The sequence below is a fragment of the Aquarana catesbeiana genome, linkage group LG10, assembly GCF_042186555.1.
Source record: "Aquarana catesbeiana isolate 2022-GZ linkage group LG10, ASM4218655v1, whole genome shotgun sequence".
Taxonomy (NCBI): Eukaryota; Metazoa; Chordata; class Amphibia; order Anura; family Ranidae; genus Aquarana; species Aquarana catesbeiana.
In genome coordinates, this window is record NC_133333.1 from 20,541,176 (window position 1) to 20,561,339 (window position 20,164).

A 20,164-nucleotide genomic window follows, 5' to 3' on the forward strand; every position below is an offset into this window, starting at 1 on the left:
ATGCAAAAGTCTCAACTCTTAACAGCAAGTAGGTCTCATTAATGCCCCTTAGCATCACAGTGCCACCAACAGCAAGGACGACCCCATCTTTCTCCAAATAAGTAGGCAGGGGATGGCGTAAGCACACGACTACACACAGGGGAAGCAGGGACTGCAACAAAGCAAACATCACACAGCAATAAGACCAATCCTGGTCAAATGCTCCCTTATGGGTGTCCACAGTATGTCGGGGTGACACTCCACATGTATTAATAAAACCTTGCTGTTAAGAGTTCAGACTTTCCCTGAAGAAGCAGCGTTTAGGCTGTGAAACACGGTGGACTTGGAACTTGAAGAATGTGAAATGATATCACTGTGGACTATGTTCACATCTTTTTAGCACTTGTGGTGCACCATTGTAAGATGCCCTGTGAAATCATGGAAGTATATTACTCCAATTGGTTGTTATAATATGTATTGTGATCAATGAGAATTTGTATTTTTATACTTCCTGTTGTTTTCGCCTCTGGTACAGAACCTTTAAAGTCTCCTAGTGTTGGAACCTATTGATTTCTTAGCATGTTTTGGATAGTTCTTTTTGGTATATGGCACTGTACATTTTCTCTCTATAAATGCTTGATTATTCTGCCATTAACATCTTTTGTCATCTTTTTATTTTTATTTTGTGTCCTCGTTGTAGAGATTTTTTTCCAACATTTTGGCTTGAATTAGACTTCAAAGCAGAACTTTCTCCATAAGAACTTGATAAAATAATGTTCTTTAGCAAGGAACATTAATAATAATGCAACAAACATTAGTGTATGCTGTAAATTGCCTCCAGCATTGCTCCTGCTTCTTCTTGCTGGAATCTTCAATTTATTGAAGCCCAGAGCCCCTGAGCAGCAGTAAATCTTTAGGCTGTCAGCAGACAGGCCTCTAAAGGCGGTGCTGAAAAATAGAGGGCAACAGAGCATGTGCAGAGAAGGGTGAGGCAGTGTATTACTGGATTTTAATCAGTAGAGGCACTTCTGTTTTATACCTGCAAAGGGGGCCAGCATGAAGTGATCTAGCGGGACTTTATTTTATATCTAAAGTTCCACTCTAATGGGAAGAGTTATACCATATTTTAAGCAATTGTTTTTTACTTTAAACTATTCACCTTTACCATATGTATGCGTAGACACAAGAACGTCTTTAAAATAAGAATTTAAATAAGAAGAAAGCCAAGAAGGCGGGCAGATAAAATGAGCTCTGGAGGTTGAAGCCGCCATTACTGCAGTAGGTTGTCACGACTGCGTTTATATTTTGGTCTCCATATGTCACATTCTGGTTTCCGAGATAGTTACAGACACTTGGCGTGGCACAGCCGCGGATGGTGGATGTCGAAGATCCTGTGGGGTTAAAAACATTAAAGAAAATAAAAAAAAAAAAAAAAAAACTTGCAAGGCAATAACGCTAAAACAAAGATGCCACTTATATAAAATTACACATGTATAATTAGATATTTGACTTTTTCCCCATATGGCCGGTCTATGCAGCCTGTTACCCAAAATTAGCTGTTGATGGTTAGACACATTTGGTGTGAAGGTACTAGAGTGGTCTGCAGAAATCCCGGACCTTAACCCTACTGAATACCTTTGGGATGAATTGGAACACTGATTGAGAGAGTCAGGACTGTTCATCCAACCTCAGCAGCTGACCTCACCAATGCTTTTTTGGGTGGATGGGCAAAGATTCCCAAAGACACTTTGCTAAATCTTGTGGAAAGCCTTTCCAGATAAGAAGGGGTATGTTATACCTGCAAAGGGAGCCAGCTCTATAATATTAATCATGGTTATAGAATGGGGTGTCCAACAAGCTCATATCGGTGTGATGGTCGGGTTTTTGGTGTCCCAGGTGAGAGGACATCCAAGGGAGGTCCTCACTCCACTTTCCTCTCAAGCAGCCTCCCAGACTCTAAGGACAGGGCAGTATTGGCTGAAACTTTTTTTTTTTTACTTGAACTTACCAAGAAGCAGAAGTACCCCCTGACCCCATAAGGACAATCACATGAGAATCTCTGGGACAAAGAACTTTCAATGAGCCTGCTGCTCTAGCAAAGCCCCCCCTTTAGTCCTATTTTAAAGTTCAACTTTTTTATAAAAATGGGGTCAATGCAAGTTTCATGTAGCCAGAAGAAACATCCAGATGGCCTTCTAGGTCATCATACAACATGGGCTATCCAACAAGCTCATATCGATGGGATAGTAAGGTGGTGTTCATGAACATTTGGACATATAGGGGGTTATTTACGAAAAGGCAAATCCACTTTGCACTACAAGTGCAAAGTGCACTTGAATTTGCACTTGGAAGTGCAGTCGCTGTAAATCTGAGGGGTAGCTCTGCTGATATTATCCAATCATGTGCAAGCTTAAATGCTGTTTATTTTCCTTGCACGTCCCCCTTGGATCCACAGCAATTGCACTTCCAAGTGCACTTTTAGTGCAAAGTGGATTTGCCTTTAGTAAATAACCCCCATAGTGTTTATATTACAACTGTGTACTTTGCTGTTCCATCAGTTCTGTTTCAATGTTGATAAGGTTATGCAACTGGTGGATTCTTGATCTTTTCATCATTTCTCTTGCAAAAAAATTTCTTCCAGTGACCTAGAATTGGTCTGGAGAGGTCCTAAACACCGCCTTCCTCAGGCAAACAGCGACTATCTAGTGGGCTACGTATACTGTATTTTGGGTATTGTAAGTAAACAGACCATCAGGACCTGGGTCACCTGCTGGTGGCACAGTGCTTCCCAGAGCACAAAGGTGTAGTTTGTGTCCACCAGCGGGTGCCTCCCAGCAGCCAGCGGTTTCTAGTAATCAGTCTCCACCTGATGCTGGTTGCTGGGAGGATATTTATTCTCTCTGCTAGTATACTTTGTGTCAGTGTTTTGCTTAGCCAAGTCAGATGCTGCTTGCCATTTGTCCTGCTCCTGAACTTGCTCTTGCCCTGCATTCTGTACCCTGCACCTTTCTGCCTTATTTCTACTCTTTGTACCTGATCCCAGTTCTGGATCCATAACATCCCTGGTATTTCCTGTGACCCATGTTCCTCATCTTGGAAATATTGTATTACAGTTAGGTATTTTGTCATACGTTTGATTGTTCACTTATATATCTTTATGTTAGCTGTTTGGATGGGTTTACAAGTGGCTTACCAAGGTTATGGCTGAAGCCATCAGGCCAAACCCCAGTATCTTTTAGCCGGCAGCTTGCTCTCAGTAATATGGAGTGCGAGCGTCTCATTCACCGATGGTTCGCTTTCCGAAGCGGCGGGAAGGGACATTGCTGCCCCCCCTCAGTGGCTCGCTAGCGTTTCTTGGGTTTACCAATTTCACTGGAGTGCCCGAGAAATGATCTGACAATGCGGCCTCTGAACGCCTCTATGGCCTTGGAGGACTGGAGTGATGTCATTTCTGGTCTAGGGTGGAAGTAACCAATTTAATTTTTTTTTTTTTTTTTTTTAAAAAGCAAAAAATCTATTTTTTGGATCTTTTGCTTTTAAAAAGGTAAAGAGGAGATTTGGGGTCTTTCTCACCCCAGATCTCTCCATAAAGAGGACCCGCCATCCTTATTTCTATTACAAGGGGTGTTTAAATTCTTTTCAAAAAGGGAAAAATAAAATAATTGGGGACAGTGAAAAATAAAAATTAAAGCACCCACCCCCATCCTTCCATGCTTGTGTGCAGAAGCGAACACATACGCAAGTCGCGTACGCATATGTAAACAAAGTTTGTGCCACAGGTCTGAGGTATCGTTGTGAACGTTAGAATGAGTAATTAGAGCACTAGACCTCCTCTAACTCAAAAAAGGTTACCCCTTTAAACATGTTTAAAACATTGTCAATGGAGATTTTTAAGTACCGTAGTTTGCCTCCATTCCACAAGCATGCAATGTCAGGTATCTACTGACTGCATGACTGCGCAACACAAAAATATTATATATATATATATATATATATATATATATATATATATATATATATATATATATATATATATATATATATATATATATATATATATATATATAATATTATATTATATTATATTATATTATTTGAGCTTGCTGCTGTGTTGGCAGACATTTGGAAAAACCCATCTTTGACCTTTTTTCTAACCTTATTTTAAAGTCCAACTTGATTTTTTTTTTTTTTTTTAATATAAAGAGGGGTCAACCTTAACCCCTATGTGCCCAGAAGACAGATTCCCATCAATGTCATTATACAACATCATATTATTCTCCTGGAAGCCAAGGTATGCTTCTGCATGTCACAAAACATAGAATGTACCTGTAAGAGATGTAGACATTACTCCGCATTGGGTCTCAAGGCCGCTGCACTGCAGGGTGTTCGAGGAGCTACAATAGTTACTTGAAGCACAGGTGCTACAGATCAGACTGTTTGAGGTACTATTAACTGCTGGCACTGCAGAAAAAAAAATAAATAAATAACTGCAATGGTCACACTTTGACTTTATGGTGACACAGAAAGCAGAATATACAATAGTTTTATTTCTGGTTTCACATTTGAAAAGTCTGATTTGGCTATAGATATTTAAAACTACAAATCAACTAAAATAGTCTGTTACCTGAGAGATCCATCAATTATAACTAAAACCTACATATGCAAACAGGGCCGGGACAAGGGGGGGGGGGCAGAAGGGGCGGCTGCCCTGGACCCTGTGATATCATGTGAGGTGGGGAGAGGGGGTGCTGCCAAGAGATTTGCATTGGGGGAGTATTTGGGGGCAGCAGGAGGTAAGAATTGTTCTAGGAGGGAAAATGTGTTGGGATGGGGAAGAGCATTTACTCTATGCTAGGAGGGTTGCGGGGGGCACAAAATGCTCATACATCTTGGGGGAGCTTCGGGGGGCCCCCGCAGTTTGTTATGTTTGCCCTGGGCTGTAGATGACCTTGTCCTGGCACTGTATGCAAATGTTATATATTGCAGCTTACTGGTCCTTAGATGTGGCTTCATTAATATTCTTTCTCATGCTAACAGCATTTTCCGTAAATACTGAAAAATCTTGTGGATCCTGCAAGGGGTTGGTTACTAAAAGGCCAATAGGCTGTTCACTTTGCATGGGAAATTGGACTTTGCAAGGGAATTGTCCCCAGAGCTTAGTGACTGGGTAATCTTTACAAAGTGAGATTTCACCAATCACATGTAAATCCTGCAGGGTGGGTATTCAGCAGCACTTCATGAAAACTTTCATATGAGTTTTTGAAATGTTTGTTGGTTGAGATCAATTACAGCCACTGCTTTTTGTGGGCAAAGCCTTCCTCAGGGATAATGTGCAAAAGAATAAACAGTGAAACTTACCATAAATCTCATAAATTATATAAGTTTGAGATATTTATGGTATGTTGCACTTACTGTTTTGCTTTGTCTTTTAATATTACTTTGCGGTGAAGCATAAAAGCCCGTGCAGTATGTTTATTTGCTAAACAAGAAAGTGTTACAAACTACTAACAACTTCAGGAAAACAATACACAACATACATAGTATCAAAAGAATAAGCATACAATACACACAGGTCATCTATCCTTCCCGGCAAATGAGCATAAAAAAATAAATAAATAAATAAAAAGTATGAAATAGATACACTAAAAGTTAAAGTGTTACTAAACCCACAACAGTAAAATCAGTCTGTATATGCAGTAAAGCATGCTTGTTATACTCACTGTGGAACCTAAGGGGTTAATCCTCTGTATTGTGTAAAAAAAAAAGCTGTTTGATCCTGTCTTCTCTGATCCTCCCCTTCTTGCATCCTCCCCAAAACATGTCTGGATAAGACAATGTTAGTGGAGTCAGCTTGCACATGCTCAGTTTGGTGTGTATTGCTAAAGAGTCAAACCCCCCCCCCCTTTAGATTTTATATATTTACTATAATTGCACTTCCATGTTCTGTGTACTGTGGGAGACCAGATATATACTGTGTGATAGGGAGAGGAGCTTGACGTTCGACTTGAACATCAGGTGTTCACAGAACATTATAGGACGTTTGCGGCAAAGTCGAGCACCGCGGAACGCCCCATAATGCACTGTGAGATTGCAGTGCATTGCTGTATGCTGATTGGCCAAAGTATGCACCTGACCTGCATGCTTTGGCCAATCATGGCCCAGGGGGGCTAATGTGTGTCCACACACCCCTGTTCTGCCTTTCATTTCTATTGTGAACTGAATGGGTTATTTTACAAGGTTTTAACTTACAGTCACTTTAAGCCATACAGCTAGGTCATCTGCCTGCTCTGAGCCTGTGATTGGATCGTAAATGAGCAGCAAAAGATGGATGTAGTCATCTCTTAGCAAGTTCCTAGCGCACCCATTTGGTTTCTAGACATGTGCACTGACAAAAAAATTTTTTTTTTTTTTTTTTTTCAGAAATTCTTAAAATTTGAAATCCGAAAACTTGGACATAAAAGAATGAAAATCTGAAACAACTAACTAATAACTCAACTATTACTAAACTTTTAAATTATAGATATTGGAATTTCCTTTCAAATTTGGCTGTTAGTGAACGTAACGAATGTGAATTTATCTGAAGTTACGAATTATATGAAACGACGAATGCCGCATCTAAACAAATGGAATGGAACAAAAAATTAATTAAAAGTCATTTGTTCCGTTCCATTTGTTTAGATGCGGCATTCGTCGTTTCATATCATTCGTAACTTCAGATAAATTCACATTCATTACGTTTACTAACAGCCAAATTTGAAAGTAAGTTCCAATACCTATAATTTAAAAAGTTTAGTAATTAAGTTTTCAGATTTTCAAATTTTCGAATTTCCGAATATTCGTTAAACGGGTTTTCGTTAATTCAGATATTTCCGAATTAACAAATTTTGTGAAAATTTGTTAAAACACGAATTTGAAGCGTATTGCACATGTCTATTGGTTAATGCCACCTCTCCCTCTCCTAAACTGATTGGTGCTGTAAAGGGTCTTTACAAGGGGCTGAAATCAGATTAAATTCAATCATTTACATTAGTTTGTATTTTATATACACTTTATGTAATAATTTTGTATTTTATTGCATCATTTGGTGTTTTCACCTGCCTGGCATTCAGATTTAAAGGGGAAGTAAGACCCTTCTTCTTTGTTTCCCTGCAAAGGTAAAGCATAATGGGCTACTATGCATCGCATGCGCCGGAGACAGCGGTGTCTTTTTGCAAATATCTCCTAAACCTTGTAGGTTTAGGAGATATTTCTTGGACCTACAGGTAAGCCTTAATCTAGGCTTACCTGTAGGTCAAAGTGGTCTGTAAGGGTTTACAACCACTTTAACCACTTCAATACCGGGCACTTATACACCTTCCTGCCCAGACCAATTTTCAGCTTTCAGTGCTGTCGCAGTTTGAATGACAATTGCGCGGTCATGCTACACTGTACCCAAACTACATTTTTATCATTTTGTTCCCACAAATAGAGCTTTCTTTGGTGGTATTTGATCACTTCTGCGTTTTTTATTTTTTGCGGAACAAATAAAAAAAAAAATGAAAATTTTGAAAAAAATAAAAGTTTTGCTTTTGTTTCTGTTTAAAAATTTTGTAAATAAGTAAGTTTTCTCTTTCACTGATGGGCACTGATAAGGTGGCAGCAAAGAGGTGGCACCAATGAGCGGGCACTGACGGGCACAGACGATGGGCACTGATATGCGGCACTGATGGGCACTGGTAGGCGGCACTGATGGGTGGCACTGATATGCAGCACTGATGGGCATTGATAGGCAGCACTGATGGGCACTCATGGGTGGCACTGGGTGGCACTGGTGGGCACTGATGGGCAACACTGATCGGCACTGAAAGGCTGCAAAGATGGGTTCTTATGGGTGACACTGATGGGCACTGATAGGTGGCACTGCTGGGCACTGATGGGCACTGATAAGCGCACTGATGGGCACTGATACGTGGCACTGATGGGCACTGATACGTGGCTCTGATATGCGGCACTGATAGGCATCCCTGGTGGCACTGGCAGTGGTAGGCATTGGCGTGGGCACTGATTGGCAGATGCCTGGGCATTGATTGGCAGCTGCCTTTGCACTGATGAGTATTTCCCTGGGGGTCTAGGGGGCATACCTGGTGGTCCAGTGTAGCTGATTTCCCTGGTGGTCCTGGGCAGCTTCCCTGCTGGTCCTGGGTAGGATCCGAGGGGGGGCTGTGCTGATAAACAATCAGCACAGACCCCCCCTGTCAGGAGAGCAGCCGATCGGCTCTCCTCTACTCGCGTCTGTCAGACGCGAGTGAGGAAAAGCCGATCACCGGCTCTTCCTAGTTACATCGTGATCAGCCGTGATTGGACATGGCTGATCACATGGTAAAGAGCCTCCGTCAGAGACTCTTTACCTAGATCGGTGCTGCGGGGTGTCAGACTGACACCCCGCAACAACGATCGCCGCGATGCGCGCCCCCGGGGGCGCGCAGCGGCTCAATATCCTGCGGACGTCCAGTCAGGATATTGAAACCACTTTGCCGCCGTCATTCTGCTATATGGCGGGCGGCAAGTGGTTAAGGAGAATGGCATCCAGTGAGAAAAGGATGCCTTTTTTCACAGCATATAAGAAAACCTATATTACACACAAAGTTAGTCGTAGTCGTAAATCCTCAAGATTTTTCACCTTAATGCATTCTAGGCACTAGGTGAAAATGCTCCTGTGCTGCAGCTCAACCCCCCCCCCCGAGCCCCCCGTTTTACTTACCTGAACCCAATCTGTCCAGAAACGGGGAAGAGCACAGAAGCTTCAGCTGCTGTCTCGGGTCCTCATTGGATAGATTAATAGCAGCAGGAGCCATTGGCTCCCGCCGCTGTCAATCAAATCCAGTGACACGGGAGCCAGGGGCCAACGCCTGCTGTCTGAGTCAATGGACGCAGCAGCAGGACTCGGGAGCGCACCCGCACGAGTGCCCCCAGGGAAAGCGGCTTTCGGTGGGGGCACGCGATGAAGAGGAGGATCGGGGCCACTCTGTGCAAAACCCTTGCACAAAGTAGGCAAGTATAACTTAACCACTTCAGCCCCGGAAGATTTGGCTGCTCAATGACCGGGCCATTTTGTGCCATTCAGCACTACGTCACTTTTACTGACAATTGCGCGGTCGTGCGACGCTGCATCCAAACAAAATTGACGTCCTTTTTTTCCCACAAATAGAGCTTTTTGGTGGTATTTGATTGCCTCTGCGGTTTTTATTTTTTGTGCTATAAAACAAAAAAAGCGACAATTTTGAAAAGAAAAGAAAAAAAAAAAACACAATATTTTGTACATTTGCTATAATAAATATCCATTTTTTTAAAAAAAGCTAATTTTATCAGTTTAGGCCGATATGTATTCTTCTATTTTTTTTTTTAACCAAAAATAACGCAATAAGCCTCTGATTGGTTTGCACAAAAGTTATAGTGTCTACAAAATAGGGGATAGGTTTTTAAAATTTTTAAAATTTTTTTATTTTTTTACTAGTAATGGCGGCGATCTGCGATTTTTATCGGGACTGCGACATTATGGCGGACACATCGGACACTTTTGACACATTTTTGGGACCATTGGCAATTATACAGCGATCAGTGCTATAAAAATGCACTGATTACTGTAAAAATGTCACTGGCAGGAAAGGGGTTAACACTAGGGGGCGATCAAGGGGTTAACTGTGTTCCCTGGGAGGTGATACTAACTGTAGGGGGAGGGGACTGACTAGAGGAAGTGACAGATCGTGATTCCTAGCTAAGAGGAACACACGATCTGTCACTCCTCTCAGAACAGAACAGGGATTTGGGTGTTCACACACAAACACTTCTGTGTTCTGACTCTCGTGCCCGCGACCGTCAGTCACGAGCATTGGCACCCCCGCAGTGCAGCGGGCGCCTGCTATCCCGATCCCACGTATAGCTACGACGGCTCGCGGGATCGTGCCGACCTGCCGCAGTGAAATGACGGCAGCTGGTCAGCAAACAGTTAATTTAACCACTTCAATACAGAGCACTTTTACTTCCTTCCCGTCCAGGCCAGTTATCAGCCTTCGGCGTTGTCACTCTTTGAATGACAATTGCGCGGTCATGCTACACTGTACCCAAATTAAATTTATAATATATTTTTCCCACAAATAGAGCTTTCCTTTGGGAGGTATTTGATCACCACTGGGGTTTTCATATTTTGCGCAAAAAAAAAAAAATGTACACACGATGCTGTGAAAAAAAAAAAAATGTTTGCTGTAGACTGGCATTTCATGGGGCGTAGATAGACTGGCTAGACTGGGGTCTTTGTTCCACCTTACAAGCTATGCAACTATGACATCTATGGTGGAGAAAGAAAATTTAGGAATGTACTTACCAGACGGTATGGCGGACGCACAGTTGTCGGTGTCACAGCACGCGGTTGCGATTGCGACCCTGCCGCCCGTAAAGGTTAGACTTCCAGTGATGTTGCATTGGTTGTTGGGGACGCATCCTCGTGTGAGAGTTGAAGTCGGGCTGCCTGAACCTGAATACAAATAGTTTGTGAATATTAGTCGGTCAGCAATGCACCCATGATAGAAAAAACTGCACATAAGTTAAGTATTGACTTTAAAAAGACCGTCACTGACTATAAAAAATGCCAGTAACAGCACAGAAAAAAGTTTTTTTTTTTTTTTACTTACAGTACAATGTGCCTTTGAATTTGCTTGCGAACTTTAGAAGATTATATTCCCTAGCACCCCCCTCTTCCTCTTTGAATGTCATTGTCCTCTCCCCACGTGAGAGTGTCTAATTCAATTCAGTGCTGGCCCAGCTCCTCTGCCCCTCCTCTTAGCCCTCTCCATGAACTGTTAGGCATGTAATATATTACCCTTCTCTACATCCACCTACCTAAAATGCTGCCAAGCCAGCTGCTGGCAATCACACTGGAAGAAATACCATTAACCCTTTTACTGCCACCTCCGTACATTGTGTGGCCCTGGGTGGTTTTACACACTCTGCAAGCTGTATGAGATGAATCCGCGCAATGGATACGGTACAGCTGAGATATGGAGCTGCTGCCTCTACGGATACGGCTCCACCTGGGTGGAGTTGGGTTTTTGGTGATGAACCACCGTTTTGTGCTTTGTGTGGTCTCCTTCCTTTTGTGTAAAGCCTAAAAAATGTGTTTAAATAGCGAAAACATGTGCACAAAAATCCTAGTGTTGTGCTGAAAATAAATAATGACTTATTGACAAAAATATGTTTCAAAGCCAAATACGTGAATCAATAAAACGAAAATTGGGATATATAGGACCTAACTTTTGTTTTTATGGCCCCTGAAATCCAAATCTGTTTAATTTGTGTTACAGCCTCTGGCAGTTGTTTACCAATAAATTTTTTATTTTTTTTTTGTATATATAGTCCTGTCCGTGCTCCTGTGTGTGATTTTACCCAAACTTGATGTAGGTTATACTGTTTAACCACTTGCTTACTGGGCACTTAAACCCCCCTCCTATCCAGACCAATTTTCAGCTTTCGGCGCTGACACATTTTGAATGACAATTGCGCGGTCATACAACACTGTACCCAAATGAAATTTTTATCATTTTTTCACCACAAATAGAGCTTTCTTTTGGTGGTATTTGATCACCACTGCAGTTTTTACTTTTTGTTAAAAAAAAAAAAATTTAAATTTTTTAATTTTATTATATTTTGTTATAAAAAAATAAAACAGGTAATTTTTCTCCTTCATTGATGTACGCTGATGAGGCGGCAGTGATGGGCACTGATAGGCGGCAGTGATGGGCACTGATCAGTTACACTGATAGGCAGCACTGCTAGGTGGCACTGATTGGCACTACTGGTGGGCATTGATAGCTGGCACTTGTGGGCATTGATAGGTGGCACTTGTGGGCATTGATAGGTGGCACTTGTGGGCACTGTTAGGTGGCACTGTTAGGTGGCACTAATGAGGCAGATGTGCCTCTTCCACTTCAGGACCGATGTCCCTCACATCTGAGCCAATGATCGGCTTTTTTTTCTACTCACGCTGTTAGCGTGAGTAGAAAAAAAAAAAACGATTACCAATCTTTTGTTTACATCATGTGATCAGCTGTCATTGGCTGACAGCTGATCACATGGTAAGGGGCCTGGGACCGGCCCCTTCCTTAGATCGGTGATCACCCGAGCCTCAATGACTCGGTGATCACAGCGCGCCGAGCGCGTGCACAGGGGAGGCCATCATATGACAGCCTCCCGGGAATTCAGGTCATTCGGCCATAGCGCGGATGCCAAGTGGTTAAACATTTAGTTGAAAAATAACGTGCTGGTTCTGTAAATAAACCACCGCGATCCTGTATTACATTCCATTGTATAAATAACAAGATGAAAATACTGCTTAGAACTAGGAAAGTGCTAGTGTACTATAAAGTGACTTGTGCTAACATATAATATACCCTGTTTCCCTGAAAATAAGACCTAGCGTGATTGTCGGTGATGGCTGCAATATAAGCCCTACCCCCCAAATAAGCCCTAGTTAAAGTCCTTGTAGGTCTTATTTTCAGGGTAGGGCTTATTTTTGGGGAAACAGGGTAGGGCTTATTTGGGGGGTAGGGCTTATATTGCAGCCATCACTGACAATCACGCTAGGTCTTATTTTCGGGGAAACAGGGTAGTGACTTGTGTGCTAAAAACCAGTGCTTATTGGAAAAGAAAGTTCCGTTTTTTTTTCAAAAGTCTTTTTAAATGGTTCAAAGGGATGACTCCTTTTTGGAAGCCAATATTATGTTAGAAACTTCTTGTCCAGGTGTTGGCTTGGTGATGGTGCCTCTAAAACATGCTCTTATTATGCTTGCACTCTCCAGATAGCCTTACCCCTGCAGGGTTGTGTGCAGTCACAGTATTTGCCACTGTGTAGCAGCTCTGGATGTCTCCGGTCTGTGCAGACAAGTTGAACCCAACTAGACATACTCCTGATGAGTCAACAGAGCTTGTGGTGTAACACCCAGGGAAGAAAATCAGCATACGCAGTTTCCGATGTAGACCAATCAGGCAGGGGTCCGTCACAATGTATAACATCAATAGGTATCCATCAAGGGAACAGTGACCAAAGATCAAGAACGGATCCTCCCAGTATTATATATGGTAAAAGGAAAAAAATTGGGCCACATAGTGTGATTCCATTTACATAAAAGGCATTTTATTGAAATAAGTAAAATGGTCACTCACATTTGAGAGGGTATTAAAAGGCATGTAGGTAAAATCAAATATCGCAGTGGCATCAGCAGAGGCCCGTCCCAACCGGTTTCGTCTCAATATGCAAGAGCGTGGTGTTGCTCCGTAATCGGCACTTCCTGACAGGACGTCCACAGGGTAGTCTTTAAGGCAGGGCAAAAGGGGCAGCTGCCCTGGCCCTGTTATTGTTGAGGGGCCCAAAGCAGCTGCCTCACTCATACTTGCCAACTACCCCAGTTTAAATTCCCATGTCCCTTGAAGTTTTAGTCCTGTGCGAAAGTCCTGTGTGAAATGCTGCCATTAATGCTGTCCAGTTCTGCCCTATTGTTGTGTACAGATGACTCACCTGCAGACCCTGTGTTTACATGTAAATACTGGCATTGATATGTAAATAGCAGCGGCATTCATATGTAAATAGTGGCGGGCAGGCAGCATTCTATGTAAATAGAGGCAGCATTCATATGTATATCATGCCCCTCTGAGGTCATATCCACCATCACCTATACTGAATGCTGCCCACTGGGGAGGTAAAGGGGCATGCTTGAAAGTCCTGCCTAAAACTGTGGTCATTAATCCTAACATCCGCCTGTTCTGCAAAGGTAAGCAAATTAGTAGGGGGGGGGGGGTAGTGTGGGGTGTGCAGAGGTAGGCAGAGAAGGAATTACAGTTTGGGGTGCACAGGTAAGCAAGGAAGGGATGTATGGAGGTAAGGAAGGTGGGTGCAAAGATGAGCAGAGGAGGCAGGTAGAGTTAAAGGGGGAGGAGGATTGGAGTGGAGAGGATGGGGGAGGTTTGGGGTGCAGAGGTTAGCAGGGGTTTTGAGATGCAAAGGTGTACTGACAGGGTGGATAAAGATGTAGGTCGCATGTAGGGCAGCCCAATTCTTTTCAAAGAAATGCTGAAGAAAGTCCCTAATGCTTTTTCAAAATCACACAGTTGCACAGGACATGTCAGCAGATGCGTGAGGGTGTCATTAACAATTAATGGCACTGCTGTGTATCTGCTAAAGGGCAGCACGTTTGTGGTTTCAGGAAAGTGATTTTGCATGCGTTCCCGACACACACCAATGTGAACGCAGGCTAAATGTCTGTTACATTGGTGGTCAATGTAAATCTCCTCATTACATTGGGACTTGGTGTACAATCCTTTTATTCACACTAGTGACCAGTGTGGAGGTTCCACTTACATTAGTGGTCAGTGTAAATCCCTCCTTACATTGGTGGCTACTGTGAATGCTTCTATTACATTAGTGGTCAGTGTAAACCCCTATTACATTGGTGGCCAGTGTTAAAACTCCTCTTTATATTGGTAGTTGCGTTGGCAAAAAAACCCCAAAAAAACAAACACACAGCATTGCCATTGATCACACCCTCCCCCCGACACTGCCACTAATCTCAGGAGGTCTAGGATCCCTGAATGAATGAATGAATGAATGAATGAAAAATGTATAAAGCGCTGCAAATGCGAACTGAATCGCCTCAAGGCGCTAAATGCGTTTGGTGTTGTCAGCTTCTAGAAGAGGAAGGTCTTGAGTTTTTTCCTGAAAGCCAGGTGGTTTTCTTCCATGCGGATGTGGGTCGGAAGTGCGTTCCATAGCCGAGGTCCTTGGACTGTGAATCTTCATTCTCCCTTTGCTTTGTAGCGGTATTTGGGAATGAGAAGGAGGTTTTGGTTAGATGATCCCTAGGAGTTTTCTGTCTATTGATGGGTCCCCTCACCACCCCAGACCATGGGGCGGCCCCCCCCCCCTCAAGAAAATGTTTGCCCAGGGTCCAATCAATATTAAAGATGGCCTTGGCATCCAGCCTGGATAGGAATGCACCCACCCCCCCCCCCCCCCTCGCCATTTGACTATAGGCTGGGTGGGACGTGGTTAAAAAATTTGGCCCATCTCCATTTTATTCTCCAGGGTTTCTGCTTTCAGAAATGAAATAGGGTTTTTAACTAATCTTCAGTCCTAAATTTACATTTTAACCTTGTGTGGGGGAAAAAATAAATAAAAAAAAAAGGATCTGGCAGTGAAGTGGTTAAAGGGCCAATTTACTTCTAGTCCATTCACATTGTTTTCAACCAAGCCTTGATGAAGAGGTTGTTTTTGGACCCCTAAAATGATTTGGATACTCTTTGGGTTGCCCCCTCCTCCGACTTAGCTGTGCTGTGGCTGTCTTATGTTGAAGTGAATGATGGAATGACAGGAGACACATACAGGAAAAAATAAATACATAAAAAATAAATACAAATTTAAAGCATGATTATACTATTAAAGGATAATAAATTGAGTTCACATACTTGGTGTTGTCACAGATATTGAAGTAGCGCAACTGTATCCCGACTGGCAGGTCTCCAAGCTTCCTGTGCAATTAGCGCCACTAAAATTAATACATTTATTGCAGAGGAGTGAAAAACCTAAAAATAATAATAATTAATTAAATAACATTGCTCAAATGTATTTTTTAAATCAGTACATCTAAATGTCTTATTACCATAAAAATGCACATTTAAAATGACTGCTAGAAAACACCCATTAAAAATCTTGGTGACTCTGAAAACTTCTGGGAGTGCTGAATTCCTGTGCTCAGTGGGTGGAGCCCCAATGTCTCCGCCTCCTGTAGTTGGGGCCAGCCGGAAAAGCACAGATTTTCTTTAACCTCTTCAGCTGTGGAAGGTTTTACTGCCTTTATGACCAGGCCATTTTTTTTTACTATTTTAACTGGTAATTGTGCGGTCATGCAAACAAAATATTTATCATTCTCTTCACACAAATAGAGATCTTTTGGTGGTATTTGATCGCAGCATTTTTTTTTGTGATATAAATGAGAAAGAGAAATTAACAATTTATCTTTTTCATTTATATCACAAAAAAAAAAAAAAAAAAAGCTGCGATCAAATACCACCAAAAGATCTCTATTTGTGTGAAGAGAATGATAAATATTTTGTTTGCATCAGCTTTGCATGACAACACAATTACCAGTTAAAATAGTAAAAAATGGCCTTAAAATGTATAATTACTGTATATATGTATATATATATATATATACATACATACATACATTCTCACACACACAATCCCCCTGCAAAGTAATGTCATAATGTGCTAGTATGCAACGCACATTATGAAAGACTAACCTGGAAAATGAAGCCTTCCAGCAGTGCGTTGTCACCCTGTGCGCATGAGAGGGAGTGACATCGCGGCTCAGCCGATCAGAGGGTCGGAGCACACGAACCTGGAAGGCAGACCAGGTGGAGCTGGAAGTAGGGTTGCCACCTCATCCCTTTAAACCCAAACACATATGAATTACACAGGTTCTGTGGCTGATTGAGGTGGTAATTAAACTCACTTGGTGCCTTATCTGCATTTAATTAGCCTCAGAACATGTGTAATTCATATGTGTTCGGGTTTAAAGGGATGAGGTGGCAACTCTAGCTGGAAGCCCTGTAAGGGCTTCCTTTCTAAGGCAAGTATTTCATAATTTCATGCTAGTATGTGATGCATACTGGAACATTATGCTGTTTCCTTGCAAGCTTTTTTTTTTTAAAGGTGTGGTTTACTACCCCTTTAACGCTTTTCTGCCCTTTTGAAGAGGTGTAAGGTAAAGAAGATGACTGCAGATAAACAAGAAAAAACTTATGCAGGAGGATTTGTTATCTCTGTGCATCACCTGAGGCTATTCAAAAAAAAAAAATTAGGTTGTAGCAAATGCAGAGACAATAGGGGTAATGGACCTTGACTTGAATTGCACAGCACAAAATGGTGAACACAAAAAATACAGTAAACTTATGTAATATTAAAAGGAGAAGTATGGGAATGCAAAAATAGGTAGTACATGCTACCCTCATACCTGCATTGCATTACTTTCTTTCCGCAGTCCTTTAGTTTTTGTAGAATAGTCTTTTGAAGATCCCAGAATCAGCCTCTAACGGTTCTTTCTCATTTCAAAAGTTTCCTGGGGGTGGAAACATCTCCACAATCCAGCCCCTCCTTCACTCCCTCCAGAGGACATGTGGGTGTGTTTGGTGAAGAGGTGCACACCCAGGCTGCTATCTAGAACGAGCACGTTCTTCACGTGCCTCCGTTTCCATGACAGCGTGTCTCCCAACTAAAACCCGGAAGCAGAGAGACTGTGTGATACAAGCAGTGAAATTCTCATCTTTCTCTGGCTGTTATCTGCAAGCTCTCCTCTGCAAGACTCCAACATCTCTCCCCTGGGCTTTGATTTTCCTGTGTCCTCTGAATCCCCCCCCCCCCACTCCCCTCACTTATTTACTTATTCTATTTAAAGTCTGTATCAGCGTCTGTATCAGCCAATGGGGGGTGGGGAGGGGGGGCACTGAACACTTCTCATGTCCAGAAATTAACACTGGTAATATCTCTACACATATAACAGTGCTATCAGAAGAGGAGACATGGTGAGGAGCATAGTGACCTGTGTCTGTTCTCTGAAATGTACACATTGCTATGTGTAGAGAGCATACCTGTGTACAGTACATAGGAGAGGAGACTGACAACCCCACATCTATAGTGACCCCCCATATGTCCCCAGAGTCTCCTTTATTGTACATACAAATCAGCCCTCTGTCACTGTACTCCTATACAGTCCCATCATCTCCCTATGGTACTGTATGGCACGTGATCCGGTAATACTCTATTTACAATGAAGAAAACATTATTGCTATTGGGGTACTAGGTAATACCCCAATTATGGGGGAGCAAAGCTCTGTCCATGTCTGAGGAGCTCTGGGCTTTAGTATGAAAATACAAGTAGATGTGAATGGAAGGTTTCATTGTCTCATAAAAAAAAATCCAAATAGTCAATAAAAGGATTCATTACATTAGCTCTGATTTTATTTTACTATACCAGTAATGCATGGAATGCCTGTGTGCTGTTACATCCATATAGTAATATGTTGAGCACACTTACATACACAGCACTATCAGTGACTTCTCCTATCTTAGACACTCACTGAAGTGCTCTTATCTCTGCCGACTCTTCTGACCAATGAAACATGCTGTGGGGGAGTAGGGAGGACTGTGAAGTATCGGGAGCGAGCAGAGAGAGGACATCAATCAAGCAAAATGACAGGAAAGTGGGTGGATCCAGACTCCAGAGCCAGACCATTGTCAGTATTACACTGTATGAAAGTCTGTAGACCCTCCCACAGGTATTTCGCTCGATTTTAACACAACCAGCAATAAGACCAATCTTCGTCAAATGCTCCCTTATGGGGGTCCACAGTATGTCAGGGTGACACTTCACATGTATTAATAAAACCTTGCCGTTAAGAGTTCAGACTTTCCCTGAAGAAGCAGCGTTTAGGCTGTGAAACACGGTGGACTTTAAACTTGAAGAATGTGAAATGATATCACTGTGGACTAGGTTTACATCTTTTTAGCACTTATGGTGCACCATTTTAAGATGCCCTGAAAAATCATGGAAGTATATTACTCCAATTGGTTGTTATTATAATATGTATTGAGATCAATGAAAATTTGTATTTTTATACTTCCTGTTATTTTCACCTCTGGTACAGAGCCTTTAAAGTCTCCTAGTGTTGGAACCTTTTGATTCCTCAGCATGTTTTGGATAGTTCTTTTTGGTACAGGAAGTCCTCGAGTTACGAACATCTGACTTGCGTACGGCTCCTACTTACGAAATGGGACGGCGGGCACATTCGACGGACCCTTTTCGACGGCGGGCACATTCGATGGAACATCTGAAAACGACATATCTGCCGTTCTGCCCATGCTGTTCCGACTTACGAACAAACCTACGGTCCCTAGCCCGTTCGTAACTCGGGGACTGCCTGTATATGGCACTGTACATTTTCTCTCCATAAATGGTTGATTATTCTACCATTAACATCTTTTGTCATCTTTTTATTTTTGTGTCCTCATTGTAGAGATTTTTTCCAACATTTTGGCTTGAAGTAGACTTTAAAGCAGAACTTTCTCCATAACAACTCGATAAAATAATGTTCTTTAGCAAGGAACATACATTTCACATTAATAATTATGCTACAAACATTAGTGTATGCTGTAAATTGCCTCCAGCATTGCTCCTGTTTCTTCTTGCCGGAGGCTGCAATTTATTGAAGCCCAGAGCCCCTGAGCAGCAGTAAATCTTTAGGCTGTCAGCAAAGTGGCCTCTAAAGTTAAGGCAGTGCTGAAAAATAGAAGGCAACTGAGCATGTGCAGAGAAGGGTGAGGCAGTGTATTACTTTATTTTAATGAGTAGAGGCACTTCTGTTTTACATACCTATACCTGCAAAAGGGGCCAGCATGAAGTGATCTAGCGGGACTTTATTTTATAACTAAAGTTCCACTTTAATGGGAAGTGTTATACCGTATTTTAAGCAATTGTTTTTCTACTTTAAAATATTTACCTTTACCATATGTATGCATAGACACAAAAACATCTTTAAAAGAAGAATTTAAATAAGAAGAAAGCTAAGAAGGCGGGCAGATAAAAAAGAGCTGTGGAGGTTGAAGTTACCGTTACTGCAGTAGGTTGTCACAGCTGCACTTATATTATAGTCTACAAATGTCATATTCCAGTTTCCGAGATAGTTACAGACACTTGGCGTGGCACAGCCGCGGATGGTGGATGCTGATGTCACAGATCCTGTGGGGTTAAAAACATGAAACAATAGTAAAGAAAAAAAAAAGCTTGCAAGGCAATAACACTAAAACGAAGATGCCACTTATATAAAATTACTCACATGTATAATTAGATATTTGACTTTTTCCCCATATGGCCGGTCTATGCAGCCTGTCACCCAAATTAGCTGTTGATGGTTAGACACATTAGGTGTGAAGGAACTAGAGTGGTCTGCAGAAATCCCGGACCTCAACCCTACTGATCACCTTTTAGATGAATTGGAACACTGATTGAGAGTCAGGGCTATTCATCCAACCTCAGCAGCTGACCTCACCGATGCTTTTTTGGGTGGATGGGCAAAGATTCCAAGAGACACTTTGCTAGATCCT

At 42.1% G+C, this 20,164-nt stretch overlaps 1 protein-coding gene across 1 annotated transcript in view; it reads right to left on the reverse strand.

Moving 5' to 3' along the window:
• Positions 1-630: 630 nt before the first annotated feature.
• The window catches only part of LOC141110427 (uncharacterized), a 42,378-nt gene continuing 22,844 nt past the window's right edge, over positions 631-20,164 (reverse strand). Inside the window, exons 5-9 of the mRNA XM_073601772.1 lie at positions 19,671-19,799; positions 15,469-15,585; positions 10,340-10,489; positions 4,306-4,440; positions 631-1,370 (exon numbers count right to left, since the gene is read on the reverse strand). Of these exons, the coding sequence (XP_073457873.1) occupies positions 1,174-1,370; positions 4,306-4,440; positions 10,340-10,489; positions 15,469-15,585; positions 19,671-19,799 (728 nt within the window). The 3' untranslated portion in view covers positions 631-1,173. The remainder of the gene's footprint in view (positions 1,371-4,305; positions 4,441-10,339; positions 10,490-15,468; positions 15,586-19,670; positions 19,800-20,164) is intronic.